The sequence below is a fragment of the Cervus elaphus genome, chromosome 1 (genome assembly GCF_910594005.1).
Source record: "Cervus elaphus chromosome 1, mCerEla1.1, whole genome shotgun sequence".
NCBI lineage: Eukaryota > Metazoa > Chordata > Mammalia > Artiodactyla > Cervidae > Cervus > Cervus elaphus.
Window position 1 is genome coordinate 20,456,713 of NC_057815.1, and position 17,980 is coordinate 20,474,692.

At 36.1% G+C, this 17,980-nt stretch overlaps 1 protein-coding gene across 3 annotated transcripts in view; it reads right to left on the bottom strand.

Moving 5' to 3' along the window:
* DYNC2H1 (dynein cytoplasmic 2 heavy chain 1) overlaps positions 1 to 17,980 on the bottom strand; it is a 395,598-nt gene that overhangs the window by 308,821 nt on the left and 68,797 nt on the right. For all 3 annotated transcript variants that reach the window (XM_043892886.1, XM_043892813.1, XM_043892970.1), the window contains 8 exons: positions 16,442 to 16,624; positions 15,681 to 15,863; positions 13,791 to 14,014; positions 13,304 to 13,419; positions 11,661 to 11,860; positions 10,585 to 10,849; positions 8,642 to 8,849; positions 1,033 to 1,162 (listed from right to left, as the gene is read on the bottom strand). In XM_043892886.1, the coding sequence (XP_043748821.1) occupies positions 1,033 to 1,162; positions 8,642 to 8,849; positions 10,585 to 10,849; positions 11,661 to 11,860; positions 13,304 to 13,419; positions 13,791 to 14,014; positions 15,681 to 15,863; positions 16,442 to 16,624 (1,509 nt within the window). The remainder of the gene's footprint in view (positions 1 to 1,032; positions 1,163 to 8,641; positions 8,850 to 10,584; positions 10,850 to 11,660; positions 11,861 to 13,303; positions 13,420 to 13,790; positions 14,015 to 15,680; positions 15,864 to 16,441; positions 16,625 to 17,980) is intronic.

Sequence of the window (17,980 nt, forward strand, 5' to 3'; positions counted from 1 at the left end):
CATGAAAGCAATTATAGTTGAAAGACATAGTACACTGCTGCAGAAGCACAGGGAGGCAGACATTTCGGTGAGACTGAGGGCTAGGGGAGTGGCCCTTCCCTGAAGTCTCCAGGGAAACCTATCTCATTTGTGCCATTTCTCCCAAGTCCCTAGTCCTCCAGCATTCACCTTTACAAAGTAAGAAAATAAAAGAGTTTAGAAAACTAAAGTGAAATTGCCATTTCTCTAAATGATTTGCCCAACCCTGAAGTACTGACCTCTAAATTAAGTTCATATCAACAATCACCTTTAAAAAACTCATTGCTATTTGTTTTCTCTATTTTTATATGTTTATTTTTTTATACAAGCAATGACATAAGAAAGAAATCAAAATTTGAAAAGATCATGTAAGTACATGAATATTGTCTTCTTTGCATGCAAAACTCCTATTTGTGCTTCAAATTCAAAATTAAATGTCATCTCCTTTAAACCTCTCCTAGAAAGCAGCAATACTCTCTGCATCCTGTTATATTGTGATTATCTTTTTCCACGTCACTTTCCTCTGCGACACAAACCCTTCTCAGTGAAAGGGACTGTCCTATTAATGTTCACCTGGCAAAGTTTCATCAAGGGCATCTATTTTATAAGCAATAAATTTTTGCTAAATAAACGTTTCAATAATATTATAAATAACTCATCATCCTTTCTCTAATATTGTCATTATTTTTAGCATGATATATAGGCAGGTGTTTATTGACATAGTAAAATGTGGCAGAATGATCGTTTTACTAGTAAAACTTCAAAAGGCATTCTAATTTTCAAGATTTTTAGGTAAGTATTACAAGGTATCATGGACGGAAGAATTAAAGTATTTTAAGACTTAACACAATAAAAGTTATACCATGAAATACAGTGGGAGAGCAGTGAAGACACCTACCCTTCACTCCACCCCCACATTCTGTCAGAACGCTACTAAAAGGAGGTTAAATGTAAGCAACAGTCAGTCATTATACTTTTTGCCTAAATAATTATGAAATATTATAATTATCTTACCTGTTTTAGAACCCATTGTAATGCCTTTTCAAAATAATCCCCAATCCAGTTTTCAAGATTATTCCTATATGTAGGAGGCTGACTCCTCAACCAAGATTTTATCAGAGAATTAAGATCTGTCTCTTCATCACTGAAACATATTAACAAACATTAAAAATTGTTGAGGAGTAAATCATAAATTTACTTTATGAAATCATAAATTTCAAAATAAATTTCTGCTCCAATAAACATTGTTCTACATATGCACTCTATCTGCTAGTATACAAGAGTTCATTTTAGTTACTTTTGTATATGTCCGTGTGTATATACTACTTCTAACTTCTACATATATAAGCACATATAAGTGTGTGTATATATATACATATGTCATTTCCTATAAAATAAAGCAAATAAACCTCATCTATATCATTGTAAGTATAAATTAATGAAGAATTACACATCTACAAGTTAGCCACAAAGTGGTCTAAACCATTCCTACCCAAAGTGGCGTCTACAGAATCCCAAGTACCATCCCAGACCTAATGAAGCAAAATCTTTGCTTTAACAATATCCCTAGGTGATTCAAATGCACATTAGACAAGCTGCACTGCATCTTAATGCAGATCTTTAAAAATACTTTTTCTTTTTCTCTATCGCCAAAAACGTTGACCACCTAAATTCCCATGCCACTAGTGAAACTTGAAAACCATGCTAAAGTAAAAGATAATTACTTTAGCAAAGCACTTAATTATTTGAGTAACATCCAATGTTCGAAATCATACATAATATTGACATCTTATTCAAAATTACATGTTACACATTTATAAAAATTATAGTAAAAACAACTTATAGACTAATAATTTAGAAGTTTCAAGGGCCCACAGTTCTGCCATTTCTCCTGTCCTTGACCAATGTTTCACAGTAACACAAGTAAATACCAAGTCCTTGAATCTTTCCTGCCACATGTCTATCCAGTTTAATAAGGAAAAGGAAAAAAAGATCAAAGGTAAATATGTAAATTACATTGGATACACTCAAAACAGACAAAGGAAAGCTGCTAAACTCTTTCAGCATAAAGACTTTGTTGTCAATGGTGGTTTAGTGGCTAAGTCATGTCTGACTCTTGCAAACCATGGACTGTAGCCCGCCAGGCTCCTCTCTCCATGGGATTTTCCAGGCAAGAATACTGGAGCAGTTTGCCATTTCCTTCACCAGGGGATCTTCCTGACTCTGGATCAAACCCAGGTCTCCTAAACTTTAGGCAAATTCTTTACTACTGTTGTCAACAGTATCTCCTTAGTACCTATGGCAACTACATGTCTTGGTTTGTCTAAGACAATCTTGATTTATATCAGTTATCCCAGCATAATAAATAGCATTCCCTTTCATTATTAAAAGGTCCTCATTTGGCCTACTGCAGAGCAAGTGCAAAATATCTGCTGAAGAAATGAATAAAACCTAAAAATCAAAGTTAATCAAAAAGAAACTAAAAATAACAAGTATTTGTGTTTTACATTAAATCATAAATACTCATTATGTCTCTCACAATTTCTGGTTCACCAACAATTTTCAAATTATCTACAGCAACGAGTCTTTTTTCTGATAAAAAAAAAACGGCATTCTACTTAACCTTTATTACATTTACACTCTCGCTTATATTATAATTGCAATTATATTTGTCTATCTCCTCTATGTAGACATATGCTCTATAAAGATAAGCCCTCCATAAATACAAGCACTTCATAATTGTTAGTTTTACTCCTTTCTTGCTGTCTCTCTTAAAATGTCTAAATTCGTGCCATACATGTAACAGACATTCAATAAATATTTTAAAATTTAATAAGCTTTCCTTTTATCCTATTTTTCTCACAGGATTATGAGAACAAATGAATAACTGAGATAAACTGTGTGAGATATTGCTACAAAAGTTATAAACTCAATGCCATATTATTTTAAAAATAATGCCTCAAAATATTAATTGGGAGTTTGTGGCTAGTTTAATATAAATGCTTCCTACAATATTATCAAAGAAGTAATCAATTAAATAATTTTGGAAACATTCTGGATCAATTTGATAACAAAAGCAATTTCAAATGATTCTAAAAGAGTAGAACATTGTATATAGACTGATAAATATCAAATTCTAAAATATAAATTCAAAAAGCAAAAGAAAACTTTCTAATAATTCATTTTGGGAAATGAAACTGGCTCAAATATGCCACTGTGTTACTACTGTGGATGAAATCTAAAATTAGTTTATTTTTGCTCTTCAAGCCTCTTCCAAATACACTCAGGAAGAAATTAAATATTAAAGAAAGAGGTTTCAAATTTGTAAAATGAAAGATCGGGCCATTTAATAGGCCCAACTTAAACTCGTTCAATAAAATACAGTATGGTTGTAAAGTAAAATATATAAATTAATTAACTTTTAAAAAAAGAAGAAGAAAAAATGAAAAAAAAATGAAATAAAATACAGTATGAGGAGTGGACAGCTACACACACTCACCCACAGCTTAAATTACAGTGATTACAAACTGCAGCCAAACAGTACTACCAGGGAAAGAAAAGAAAAACAAGTGTTGCATGTTCCCCAATTCACATTTTTTTTTCCTCTTTTTAAACAGTTAATGTTTGGTGGTGCTGAATTCTCTCAGCTTTTGCTTGTCTGTAAAGCTTTTGAATTCTCCTTCATATCTGAATGAGATCCTTGCTGGGTACAGTAATCTAGGTTGTAGGTTATTCTCTTTCATTACTTTAAGTATGTCCTGCCATTCCCTTCTGGCCTGGAGGGTTTCTATTGATAGATCAGCTGTTACCCTTATGGGAATCCCTTTGTGTGTTATTTCTTGTTTCTCCCTTGCTGCTTTTAATATCTGTTCTTTGTGTTTGATCTTTGTTAATTTGATTAATATGTGTCTTGGGGTGTTTTGCCTTGGGTTTATCCTGTTTGGGACTCTCTGGGTTTCTTGGATCTGTGTAACTATTTCCTTCCCCATTTTAGGGAAGTTTTCAGCTATTATCTCCTCAAGTATTTTCTCATGGCCTTCCTTTTTGTCTTCTTCTGGGACTCCTATGATTCGAATGTTGGGGTGTTTCACATTGTCCCAAAGGTCCCTGAGGTTGTCCTCATTTCTTTTGATTCTTTTTTCTTTTTTCCTCTCTGCTTCATTTATTTCCTCCATTTTATCTTCTACCTCACTTATCCTATCTTCCGTCTCTGTTATTCTACTGTTAGTTCCCTCCAGAGTGTTTCTGATCTCATTTATTGCGTTATTCATTTTTAATTGACTCTTTTTTATTTCTTCTAGGTCCTTATTAAAAACATTTCTTGCATCTTCTCAATCTTCATCTCCAGACTATTTATCTGTAACTCCAGTTTGTTTCCAAGATTTTGGATCATTTTTATTATCATTATTCTAAATTCTTTTTCAGGTAGATTCCCTATCTCCTCCTCTTCTGTTTGACTTGGTGGGCATTTTTCATGTTCCTTTACCTGTTGGGTATTTCTCTGCCTTTTCATCTTGTCTAGATTGCTGTGTCTGGAGTGGGCTTTCTATATTCTGGTGGTCTGTGGTTCCTTTTTATTGTGGAGGTTTCACCCAGTGGGTGGGGTTGGACGATTGGCTTGTCAAGGTTTCCTGGTTATGGAAGCTTGCATCGGTGTTCTGGTGCATGGAACTGGATTTCTTCTCTCTGGAGTGCAATGGAGTATCCAGTAGTGAGTTTTGAGATGGGTCTATGTGTTAGGTGTGACTTTGGGCAGCCTATATGTTGACGCTCAAGGCTATGTTCCTCCGTTGCTGGAGAATTTGCATGGTATGTCTTGCTCTGGAACTTATTGGCTCTTGGGTGAGAGTTGGTTTCAGTGTAGATATGGAGGCTTCTGGATGGCCTCTTATTACTTAATGTTTCCTGTAGTCAGGAGTTTTCCGGTGTTCTCAGGTTTTGGGCTTAAGTCTCCTGCTTCTGGATTTCAGTCTTATTCTTCCAGTAGTCTCAAGACTTCTCCAACTATACAGCACTGATGATAAAACTTCTAGGTTAATGGTGAAAAGATTCTCCCCCATGAAGGACACCCAGAGAGGTTCACAGAGTTACATGAAGAAGAGGAGAGGGAGGAGGGAGATAGAGATGAGCAGGAGGAGAAAAGGGAGGACTCAAGAGGAGAGAGACAGATCTACGCAGTTCTCTGTTCCCAAAGTGTTCTCCATAGCCCAGACACCCACAGAGATTCATAGAATTGGATTGGGAAGAGAAGGGGGAGGTAGGAAATAGAGGTGATCTGAGGTAGAAAACGGAGAGTCAAAAGTGGGAAAATAATCAACACACTCCTGAGTAAAAATAGGTACCGACATACAGGAACGCAGCTACTTCAATTCATAAGAACAGGCTTTCAAAAGCAGCAAATATGTCATCTCATAGAACACTTAAGACAAATCCAGGAAAATCAGTAACTAAAGGACAAAAGGAACACTGTTTAAGAAAGGGTGGCGATAAAAATGTTAGGTTAAAATATTAGGCTTAAACTTTTAGCAACTGGCCTTAGGATCCAGAAAGTGTACACATGCTGGGAAATTGGATTCTTAAATGTACAATATTGATATCAAATACTGAAAAACAAAGATTAAAAATCTAGAGTAGAAGTTAGACTCTTAAAAATACAATATTGAAAACAAAAACACAAAACATTTTAGAAATATATATGAAGTTTGGTTTAAAAATACAGCCTCTTTTTTTTTTTTTGGTGAGGTTATAGTGAAATGAAAATGAAAATTAAGGTGTAATAGAGGAGTAATAGAGGACTTTAAAAGAAAATAAGAGAAAAAATAAAAAAGAAAAAAAATTTTTTTCTAATAAAAAAATAGTAAAAATATATGAAAAAGAAAATGAAAGTTAAGGAGTAATGGAGGAGTAATAGGGAATTTTAAAAGAAAATAAAAGAGAAAAAATTTTAAAAAAGAAAAGAAAATTTTTAATTAAAAAAAAAGAGTAAAAACATATCTAGGAATTTCTCTGGAGCTGTTGCAGGCAGTGTGGGTTCGGCTCAGTTTCAGATAGCTCCTCATTCCAGCTTACACTTCTTGATAACTATAGGCCCCTTCCAGTGTAGTTGGTGTTACCTACGGGGATTTTAATCTATTGCACTGGTCCCTTCTGAAGCGGTTCCCTTTGTTTATTTGGCTTCTGTTTGCCAGTCTCTTCAATGCCTAATTTCCGCCCTGACACAGGCGGGCGGAGGTGGGCTCACTAGTTCACTCGTGCTGCGGGGAGGGAGGGGCGCTGCAAGCAGATATCGCTGGCGTGTGTGGGGAGCACTCACAGTGTTCCGGCCACACTGGGTTTGCCCCGCTCACGGGTGTATGCTCTCCCCGTGTACGCTGCTCAGGCTCCCGGCTGCTCTATTATGGAGCGGACCCTGCGTTACATGCGGTTCCAGTTTTCAGGTTCTCCACAAAAGCACGGACTCAGTAGCGCCTGCGTTTTGTGCCTTCCCTGGCCTGAGCAGCTCAGGCAGCCAGGAGCTTGACGGGCGCACTCTCCCCAGGTGTGGAGCGCCTTCTCCCCTCCGCAGCCCCAGCCTCAGTTTCCACCCGCGCCAGTAGGGTGCATGCGCCTTGTGTTTAGCCATGACCCTCCCAGCAGATGTCGACCATCCAGAATCTCAAGAAATCTTTGGTTAGAAACTGGGAGCCTGTTTGCAGTTTGGTAGAGGGAGCCATCTCTGGGGCCGAGTTTGCCCCTTTCCCCTCACCCCTGCCTCCCGCCTCCAGCAGGGGATGGGCCGGTCCGCCGCCAACTAGCTCTTCTCTGGAATTGCTCAGTGCCTTTGTTCTGCGAATGGCCGGCAGTGTGTTCAGGCCAGTTAATTTTCTCTCTCTTGCTATCCCACAGTTTAAGTTGCTATCTCACGTTAGCTCCCTCCGATTGCCCTCAGGGCATTCGGGCTCAGTCCTTACCCTAAGCAATGCCGTCCGCTCCTCTCCGTTCCGCCCCCACTTGCTGGTGGCGGATGTGGGCGTCTGGGGTACTTTTCTGCTGGAAGTTGCTTTTAGGCATGTAATCTGTGGGTTTTATTTATTTTTCCTCCCAGTTAGGTTGCCCTCCGAGATTTGAAAACTTCCCCCAGACCCACCAGTGCGAGGGTTTCCTGGTGTTTGGAAACTTCCTCTATTACGACTCCCTTCCCGGGACAGGTCTCCATCCCTAGCTCTTTTGTCTCTCTTTTTATCTTTTATATTTTGTCCTACCTCCTTTTGAAGATGATGGGCTGCTTTTCTGGGCACCTGATGTCTTCCGCTAGCGGTCAGAGGTTGTTTTGTGAAGTTTGCTCAGCATTCAAATGTTCTTTCAATGAATTTGTAGGGGAGAAAGTGGTCTCCCCATCCTATTCCTCCGCCATCTTAGCTCCTCCTCTAAACAGTTAATATTGTTTACAAATACTACTAATGCCAGAACAGGGCCAGCCAGACACAAACAGTCCTACACCTTCTCTGCCATATAAATACAGATTTTTGTTTACATAGTTTTATCCCAAGACTGAAACATCCGCTGCTATCTGCTACTGCTAAGGGCTACACCGTCTCAGCCTGGCCCTGAACCCACAGCTTGGCCACCTCCAGCCCCCCTTGAGCCAGTCCTGGGCCTTCTCTCCGGTTGAGCTTGGTCTTCACCTTGAGGGAGGGAGATCCAACTCAGCCTTCCTCACTGCCCTCCCTCCTCTGCTCGTTGCTCTCCTCCTGTGCAGCGTCGTCCTGCTTCTCAAACTCCTGCTGCATGCTGCTGAAGACCGACCACCAGATGATGGGGTCTTCATAGATCAGGCAGCCCTCCAAGCTGAAGGTCTGCCAGTTCTGGCACAACAACATCACATCCTTCTCCAGGTTGTTGAGGCTGTGGTACTTATGGCTGCCTGATGCACTCCTTTATCCTATTAAATCTTTAACCTATTTAAACCTAGGTTAGCTCTAAAAGTCTATAAATCTAAAATTCTATGAGTAAAATATTGCTTCTCAGCTTTAAATTATTAGCCTCCAGCTCATAAGTAGTATGTTCACTTCTCTGAACTCATTCATAAAGGAAAAGTTATAGAAAAAAGAAAAAACAAATACTTGCTGTTCCATTTATGCAAACAAAAAATAATTATTTAGTAATTGTGATACCACTGCTACTGCTGCTGCTGCTAAATCGCTTCAGTCGTGTCCGCCCTGCGTGACACCAGAGAAAGCAGCCTACCAGGCTCCCCTGTCCCTGGGATTCTCCAGGCAAGAACACTGGAGTGGATTGCCATTTCCTTCTCCAATGCATGCATGCATGCTAAGCGGCTTCAGTCGTGTCCAACTCTGTGCGACCCCAGGGACAGCAGCCCACCAGGCTCCTCTGTCCACAGGATTCTCCAGGCAAGAGTACTGGAGCGGGTCGCCATGTCCTTCTCCTGTGATACCACTACACTGCTGAAATAATTCAACTAAGTAAACAGGAACTCTGAATGAAGAAAAACGTAGCAAAGAAGTTAATACACAATGAAAAAACAAATACTCACATATTACTCATGTATCACTCATGTCACTTAGCTATGAAACCAAAATAATAATTGAAAACATTCTAACACAATGTATGCAAATGTGCTTACCTAAGAAAGATCATTCCCATTCTAGATATTGTGGCTGGTGAGGCACAACTTAAATCGTGAGTTTCAAATACGAAGTTAACATTTTGGCCAAACTGAATCCTTTCTCCACTGGGCATAGTGAGTAGTCGATTATCATCCAGAACAGAATTCAGAGATTCTATCCATTCAGGATCAATATCACCATCACAGATTATCCATGAGCTAACATCTATTTTCAAACAAAAAATGGAGAGAGCAAAATAAATGTTTAAGGATAATAATATTTAAAAATAAAGAATAATTTTCTATTATTCTTTAGAAGCAATTTTCATACTATTTTATATTTCTGAAGCCAAACATAAAGAACAAAGAGTTGAACAAGTTGAAGTTTTTCATGTGAATTTATACTACAAATGTGTGGAGAACTCATAGGCAATCCTGGCTCAGCTGGCTAAAGACCCAATGATATACTCCACGATAAGGCTCTATTTATTTAATGAACATACAGAACTGAAATCTCAATAAAAGAAAACATGGTCTGCAAGACCTTTAGTTCAGTTAAGTCGCTCAGTCATGTCCGACTCTTTGTGACCCCATGAACCACAGCATGCCAGGCCTCCCTGTCCATCACCAACTCCCAGAATTCACCCAAACCCATGTCCATTGAGTCGGTGATACCATCCAACCATCTCAACCTCTGTCGTCCCCTTCTCCTCCTGCCCTCAATCTTTCCCAACATCAGGGTCTTTTCAAATGACTCAGCTCTTCGTATCAGGTGGCCAAAATATTGGAGCTTCAGCTTCAATATCAGTCCTTCCAATGAATATTCAGGACTGATTTCCTTTAGGATGGACTGGTTGGATCTCCTTGCAGTCCAAGGGACTCTCAAGAGTCTTTTCCAACACCCAGTTCAAAAGTATCAATTCTTCGGCACTCACCTTTCTTTACAGTCCAACTCTCACATCCATACATGACTACTGGAAAAACCATAGCCTTGACTAGACAGATCTTTGTGGGCAAAGTAATGTCTCTGCTTTTGAATATGCTGTCTAGGTTGGTCATAACTTTCCTTGCAAGGAGTAAGCATCTTTTAATTTCATGGCTGCAATCACCATCTGCAGTGATTTTGGGCCCAAAAAAAATAAAGTCTGACACAATTTCCACTATTTCCCCATCTATTTGCCATGAAGTGATGGGACTGGATGCCATGATCTTAGTTTTCTGAATGTTGAGCTTTAAGCAAGACCCAGGTATTTCTATTTCCACAAGCTTGTGAGACATTCTTTAGATTTTGTCTTCCACCATGTCATTAGAATGTATTAATGCTTTCTATGTAATAGTGCTTTAAGAAAATATGAGAAAGCTACACTTTAGTGTCCTACATGAGAAGTAAACAATACACCACTGTCAAATCTCTTTGATATATAAAAGGGTGACTTCAAAGGGGAGAAGCAGTGAGCAAGTTGTTAAACTGTGACCTAACAAAAAGTAGGGAGTCTTCTGAGATTTTGACTAAAAATTCTGTTCAATACCAAGCCAAAAATTTAGACCAGAAGCCTACTATCATATGACTTAAATTTTCAAAATTCTTGAAAGTACTATATTCAAAGTGGTAAGTTCGTGCACAAACACAAATTTTAATCCCAAATAGAAATGTGTCATTTTGCTTATTTATGAACATTATATAATCAATTAAGCAAAGATATTATATTTATTCAATAGATTAATTTAGTTATGAACTACAATTTACCCAGGTTACATGGGAGTTTCTATTATAATAAAAGTTTTGCTATAGACTACAGATAAAAATGATAAGATGTCTTTGGACCCTCCAAAGTAAAACATCAATGTAGATCATGATACAGCAGGTTATGGTCATGTATAAGACTCAAAAAAGACAAAATTACAGACAAGCTCTAACATCCTCTAAAAATAAATCAATGAATCACACAACAGAGACCAACCTTGAGGTTCTCGAACTACTTGACGAGCACTATTTGTCAAAACACCATCAGACCATTCCCTTGTATCCATGTCAATATGGCCTAGTAACTGATGTCTAGGCATAGCTTTGGGATTCATGGTATATTGTTTTACCACTTTGCCAGTTTTACAAAGTGCTGCCCTTAACATTCTCCAAAGAGTAGATTTTCCAGCACCACTTGGGCCAACAATAACAACTCCCATCCTCTGGCGTAACTGTTCATATAATTCTAAAGCCTTCTTGATCTAGTAGAAAAGAAATATGTTCATATATGATTTACCATGTACGATCATTTCAATTGTGTACAATTGTACACAATTTCACTTTCAATCTGTAATAGTTGTTCTATTTCAAACATATAAATTAAACCTTCTATTTCTTCAATGAAAGATAAAGCCTTAAATAAAAGAATCATGAAATAAATCTGAACACACAATGTGATTTTTAATTTCATATTTCTTTAAAAGCAGCAAGTTATCAAACGTTCAGGGTTGTCTTCATTTATTCATTCAAACAAAATATATTCAATATTTTATTCATTTTGCTAATTCATTCATTCATTTATAACCTCTTTCCAAAAAAAAAAAAAAAATCCTGAGGAAAAGGTATTCATTTTGAATATGCATTTCTGCTTCATAAAAAGACCTACTAAAGTGAAGTTCTCCTAAGAAACTGTCAAAGTTTAAATCATATATAATCAACCTTCAAAAATACATATGATGGATCTATTGATATTAATGCCAGACTCCATCATAGGCACTAGGAATAAACTAGTAAAATAGACATGGATCCCACTTTTCGTGGAGACAACTATCTGGTGGGAGAGAATCAGTATTAATCATACAGTTGAACATTAAAATGTATATATTACAAAGGCAAAAAAAGCACACAGCAAGGGGATCTAATTTAGATTTGAAAATTAGGGAAGGCTTCAAAGAGTGAGTAAGACTTAAACTGAAAGATGAAAGATAAACTGAAAGATAAAGCATAAAGATAGTTAATAAAAATTAACCAGGAGAAAGGATCAATATATTATGAAGTAGTCTTGACAGTTACCTGATTGGGTATGATTTCATAATTGGCCTCCTCAAAGACTTGCTTCAGTGCAGCACTCAGTTCATCATATTCTACTGCTTTAAAGTCAATTCCAGGAAACACATCTTTAATCAGTGCATCAAACCGAGTGCAATCAGCAAAAGTGAACTTCGACATTGTATTAAGTCTCAGTGCTTGTACCACTATATGACTTTCATTAACTGGAAAAAAAGTTTCATGTTAAAACTACAGTTATGAATCTAATGACTGTAAAGTTTTTAACTGTCTTGATATACATTATTAGTAATTAACTTATGTACTAGAATTTAGTAACATTTAATGGCATATGCTATTATGTTAATTAGCAAGCTTACTCAACTATCTTTTAACTGCTGAAAAACAAGTATTACTGAGTTATGAACACTTTTCCATAGAATCTGAATCCCAGGGTACCCAGACTTCAATAAAAACAAAAACTGAGACTGAGAAGGGGTCACGGAGCGGAGCACACCAAGGGGACACGACCGCTTAATGCAACGCAGCACCCCAGATTCGATCTTGGAACAGAAAGAGGACGTCAGTGATAACAACAGCTGAAATTCAAATGAAGCCTGGAATTCAGTTAATGCTAATGTATCAGCCTTAGTTTCTCAGTTTTGACAAATGTACCACAGCAAATGGGGCATCCCTGGTAGCTCAGTGGTAAAGATCTGCCTGTAATCCACCTGCCAGTGCAGGAGACACGGGTTCTATCCCTGGGTCAGGAAGGTCCCCTGAAGAAGGAAATGGCAACCCACTCCGGTATTCTTGCCTGGAAAATTCCATGGACAGAGGAACGTGGTGGGCTACAGTCCACAGGGTCACAAAAAAATCAGACATGATTTTGCGACTAAACAACAAAAAAGATGAAACAATCGAAATGCCAACTTTTAATAAATCTAAAATTATTCTTAGGTTGAAAGGCATTTTTTTTTAAATCTTAAAATATCTCTTTAAAAGAATAATTTTGTTTGGTATACTATGTCCTTGAAAGAGAAAATTTAGAAATTATGTTTTTCTAAGGTTTTTGTTCCTGTTTTAAGACTATATAAATTTTCAGACACTATTCCAGACCTACCAAATCAGGAACTTGGAGGGTAGGATCCAAAAATCTGTGTTCTAACAAGCCTCTGCTGCTGCTGCTGCTGTCACTTCAGTCATGTCCGACTCTGTGCGACCTCAGAGACAGCAGCCCACCAGGCTCCCCCGTCCCTGGGATTCTCCAGGCAAGAACACTGGAGTGGGTTGCCATTTCCTTCTCCAACTAACAAGCCTCTAGGTGATTCTAACTCACATTAAGGACTGAGAACAAGTGGACTAGACTATTGCTCTATATACCGCAAATGTTTAATATTTAATGCATGTTTAAAAGTTATGATAGGACATTAAGTAAAAATCAGGAAAAATGTGGATAAATTATGGACTTTATTAAAAAACAATGAATCAACATTGGTTCGTTAGAATTAATAAATGCATCATACCCATATGTTAACACAGGAGACACTGGAGGGGCATGCCATTCAGAAGCCCTCTATACTACATGCATACCTTTCACACAAATCTAAATCTATACTAAATTAAAACACTGTAAAAAGTGAGATTATAATTGAAATAATGAATCATACCATTTTGTTTAACACTAGTTTTCTTCAGCTGTCTCAGAAGATTTCCACTTCCTCTCAGAACTGTCTTCAAAGCTCTCAAACCCCAATCATAATGTTGCTGAGGTGTCAAAAGTTCCCTTAAGTAAAGACATGGAAATCATAAAGCATCAAATAAGAAATTCATTTTATTATCATACTAAAAGATACGAAATCCAACTACTAACACATAGAAATCAGAAAATTAGTAAATCAGAAATTTAGTTTAGTAAATATCATTTAGCTAGAGTACTCCATTAAAAATGTTTTACAGGAAAAAAAGTGAAATTAAATCAATAGTATTTAAAAACAAGTACTTTTGAGCCAGCCATTTTTGTTATTCAAACTAAAATCTTTCCTATCTATACCTGAGGTACAATATAATTAGACAAATGTGGAAAATGCTCGTTAATAACCATGACCAATCACTGGAGACACAAAGTATTTCAAACTTTAAAACAAGAAAAGTCACCTGGATAGATTGAAGATAGCCACCAATTTTCTGCCCAACACTTTAGCATCTTTAAAGCCTTCTGAATACAGAATAACTTCTGCAATAAGCTCATTGTCTGGATGAGACATGGCTACTGGCCTAAAAAGTTGTTTAAGATTATCAGGCAGTTTTTGTCTTCCACCATAGCCTTTTCCAGCAGGATTCATAGTGATAAATATCCCAGAATTAGAATTTATTTCTACCTGAAATATTAAAACACAGGCATCAAGTATTTGAAACTGTAACCATAAAATATATTGCCAACAGAAGTTTTACTGTGACATATTTCTACACACACATCTTATCACCTTAGCAAAAAGTAACCACTAGTGTGCTAAACATCTACTCAACCTATGATAAACTCCTTAGGAACTATACTACTTTATAGATATTCTTTATAATCGGTTTTTTGAGGCTGAAAGTTTCAGTGACGGTAACTAGTTTGACTGTCCATTCAATCAATATTATGTCTACCAAAAGCCTTCCTTGCGTTAGGTGCGTTCTTAAGTACACAGAGACAACAAAACTCTGAATTAAAGTCAGTAACAGTTCGTGCTCTTTTGGAGTTTATAGTCTATTGAATACTATAGTCAAGCAATTATAGTTAATAAATGCTATGACAGTGAAGAGTAAAATATCTTGAGAGTATCTAGAGGGAGTATTTTCAACAAAGCAGTAAGAATAGAAAATTAGAATTATAATATGTAAACAATGAATGAACCACCATGAAGTAGAAATACCTAGAGTAAAAAATCTGGCTATAAAGGAAAGAAAAGAAAAAGAGCATGTTGGAAGAAAAGATGAATTAAGGGAAGGTTTGCTTATGTTTTAATTATACTAAATAGTATACTACAGTATTACTACATATAATATTGTACATCATTTAGAAGGAAAGTTATGTGATTATGTTTAAAAGCCAATGAGAAATGAGAAGAAGGAGGACAGGAATAACTCTGAAGAGAAAGTCCCTGGGAAGCAGATCCCAAAGTATAGATGGAAAATTTAGCTTGGGTTGGGGAAAAGGACAATTTTTCTTTCTAAGAGGAGGAAATGACAAAAATGAACAGGGGAAAAAATAAATTTTGATGGTAAAAGGTAAAAACTTAATAGTTTCTCTTTTCTTTGTGAAGAAAGAGTTTAAACATTTAAATTTTACTCCTGTAAACTCAGAAGTTACAAGAAATTTAGAATTGGTTCTACTTGGCCTACCCTGAAAAACTTGTATTGTGAAAATGTCATTATGGAGAAGACGATAATTTCACAGTTCTTTCCACTTCCTGTGTGTTCACCATTACACATATAGAGAGAAATCTTATTTTATATACAAATAAGTTTACATTCTAATGACATGAATGTATATTTCCTATGTGGAGCAGTAAGCAGCAGCAGAATAGCTAAATGTTTATTAAGATTCATATACAATAATGAATAAAAACATGTATTTCAGAATTAGATACACATGAGTTCAATTTCCAGCACCACTACTTAGGCTAACTTACCAAGTTGTAGTTTCCTCATCCAAAAAGTTTCAAAAATATAACAGTACCTAACTCAAAGGACTGTGGTGAGTATTAAGTAAAACAAAATATAAAAGCATTAAGCACAGTGCCAGCATAGAGTGTTTGATAAATGTTAGCAAAGATTATTATAACTGGATTATTCAATACTGAAAGTTTGAAAATAAATAGTGGAAATGGGACCAAAAAAGGGTGAGAAATTCAGAGACAATTCACAAGTAAAAAGGTTTACCTGGTCACAAATTAGAAACAAGGGTGCCAGAAGCAATAAAGATAGACTATTTGTCTGAGTATGGGTAACACAAAGTCTTACAAAATATTTTAATTCTTTAAATTTCTGATATAGCTATACCTCCTTGCCAAGCAGCTCACACACAGTTCTATGATTCTTCAAAGCATCTTGAATTGTCTGGATTTGCATAGAAACTGCGGACAGTACAGATTCTTCCAGTCTATTGAATTCATCAAAACAACCCCAGGCCCCACACTTTACCAAGCCAACAAATATTCGTCCCATTGACTTCACATCGATGCCCTTAAAAATAACAACAAAAATTATATTCATTAAACATAATTTAAAACTCTAATAATAATCTAATACTTTATATAATTTAGTGAGAAGATAATCATTTCACCCATCTATGCCTCTTTGGTTCTTTACTAACAAATAGCCATTCTTTCAAAAACTAGGGTGGTCTCAAGGAATAAACAAAATAATTCATGTGAAAGCATTCTGAAAAGCACAAGAACTAAAGATTTTTAGTTATTCTTTAAGTCAAAATATAAATCCTACACATAATGCTTTGAAAATAGTACTTTTAATGAATTTAAGATTTTCTCCTCTTCTCTTCACTATTCTCCTTACAAAAAGTGTTTTTCTACATTCTAACATAAATCTTCATTCAATATTTAAAATTATTTCTTGTAATAGTTATCTTTAGAAAAGTTTTTATACTATATGCAACCTCTCTCCATTTTACTTCTCAAATAAAACAAATTTCATTTTCAGAAGTAGAGTGATTTTAAAATATAGCATTTCATATATATAAATATGTAAAAACTATTTCAAACATCTAAGACACTATTACATAGTTTGATAATTATTTATTCTACCTCATCACAATTGAAAACTAAAACTTGTCTTCCAAGAAGTCCACCTAAAGCCTTTACTGATTCAGTTTTTCCAGTTCCAGCTGGTCCATAAGGATTTCCTCCAAGTCCCATCTTCATGGCTTGAGTGAGAGTTAGGTAGCACTTGTCTGTCAGAGGAGTATAAACCAGCTTGGGAGCATTACCCTATATAAGAGAAATAAAATTTCAAACATTCATATTCTATTCAACATTAGAAATATTATATAGTGACAGATTCTAGTTTAAAAGTCTAAAAGGCAACAAGTTTAAAGATGTTTACAAAAAATACTTTTTTTAGTAAAGAAACTTTCTAAAGCACAAAATGGAATTAAACTTAGTTATTTCTCAAGCATGCATTTTATTCTATCCTCAATTGATAAACTGTTAGGTTTTCCAAATAGTCTCTCAAGTTCTTTTTTGTTTTTTAACACCAAAAAATTTTGTATTGGGCTATAAGGTCTTCCCTGTAGCTCAAATGGTAAAGAATCTGCCTGCAACGCAGGAGACGCAGGTTCGATCCCTGGGTCAGGAAGATCCTCTGGAGAAGGGAATGGCAGTCCACTTCAGTATTCTTGCCTGGAGAATCCCATGGACAGAGGAGCCTGGCGGGATACAGTCCATGGGATCGCAAAGAGTCGGACATGACTGAGCGACTAACACTATACTACACTATAGCCAATTAACAATGTTGTGACGGCTTCAGGTGAACAGTAAAGGGACTCAGCCATAGATATATACATGTATATATGCCCCAATCAAGTTCTTGTTAACGTCACAAAGATATACCTCGAAGGCAGATAAATTCAAAAACTGTATACAATTACACACTTTCCAATACAACTCAATACAATTACATACAATAATCATTCTATTTTGTATTTTAAAATTCCTTGAATCTTACAATCTTCACAAATCAGAACTACTTTGGAAACCTCAAAGTATAATTAATTTGAAAAATTCCTTATGAAATTAATAATCTTAAATTACCTAATAAGTCTCAAAAAACAGATTCAAATTCAAATTGCATTTTATATAGAGTTTTTCCTTAATTTAAGTGGACAGATTTGGGTCTCAAAATTCATTTCCTTTTTGAAAGAGCCAGCAGGCAACTCTCCTGACATATGCTTATTAACATAAATGTCAACTATATCCTGATGACTGATTCACTATGATGGAAAAAGGCAAAGAGCATACAGATGGATTTTTTGAGAATAGATTACATTATTTGCCTTAAAATTCTTTTACCCTGCAAACTGAAGATATTTAACAAACATACTTTAACATATTAACTAACTTTGGCCTTGTAAAAGGAGACACAAACCAAATTGTTTCTACCGAGGTTGCTTAATATTCACCTCTCTTTGGATGAGAGATATATTTCAGTCTACATAAATAAATACTACTTCAAAAAATGGTACATTTAGAGAATTCAGCACAACACTGCCATTATTTTGACTTTTTTGTAAACGGAATTTTTCCAATATAACATCTTTCTAATTATGATGAAATAGAAGACAATAA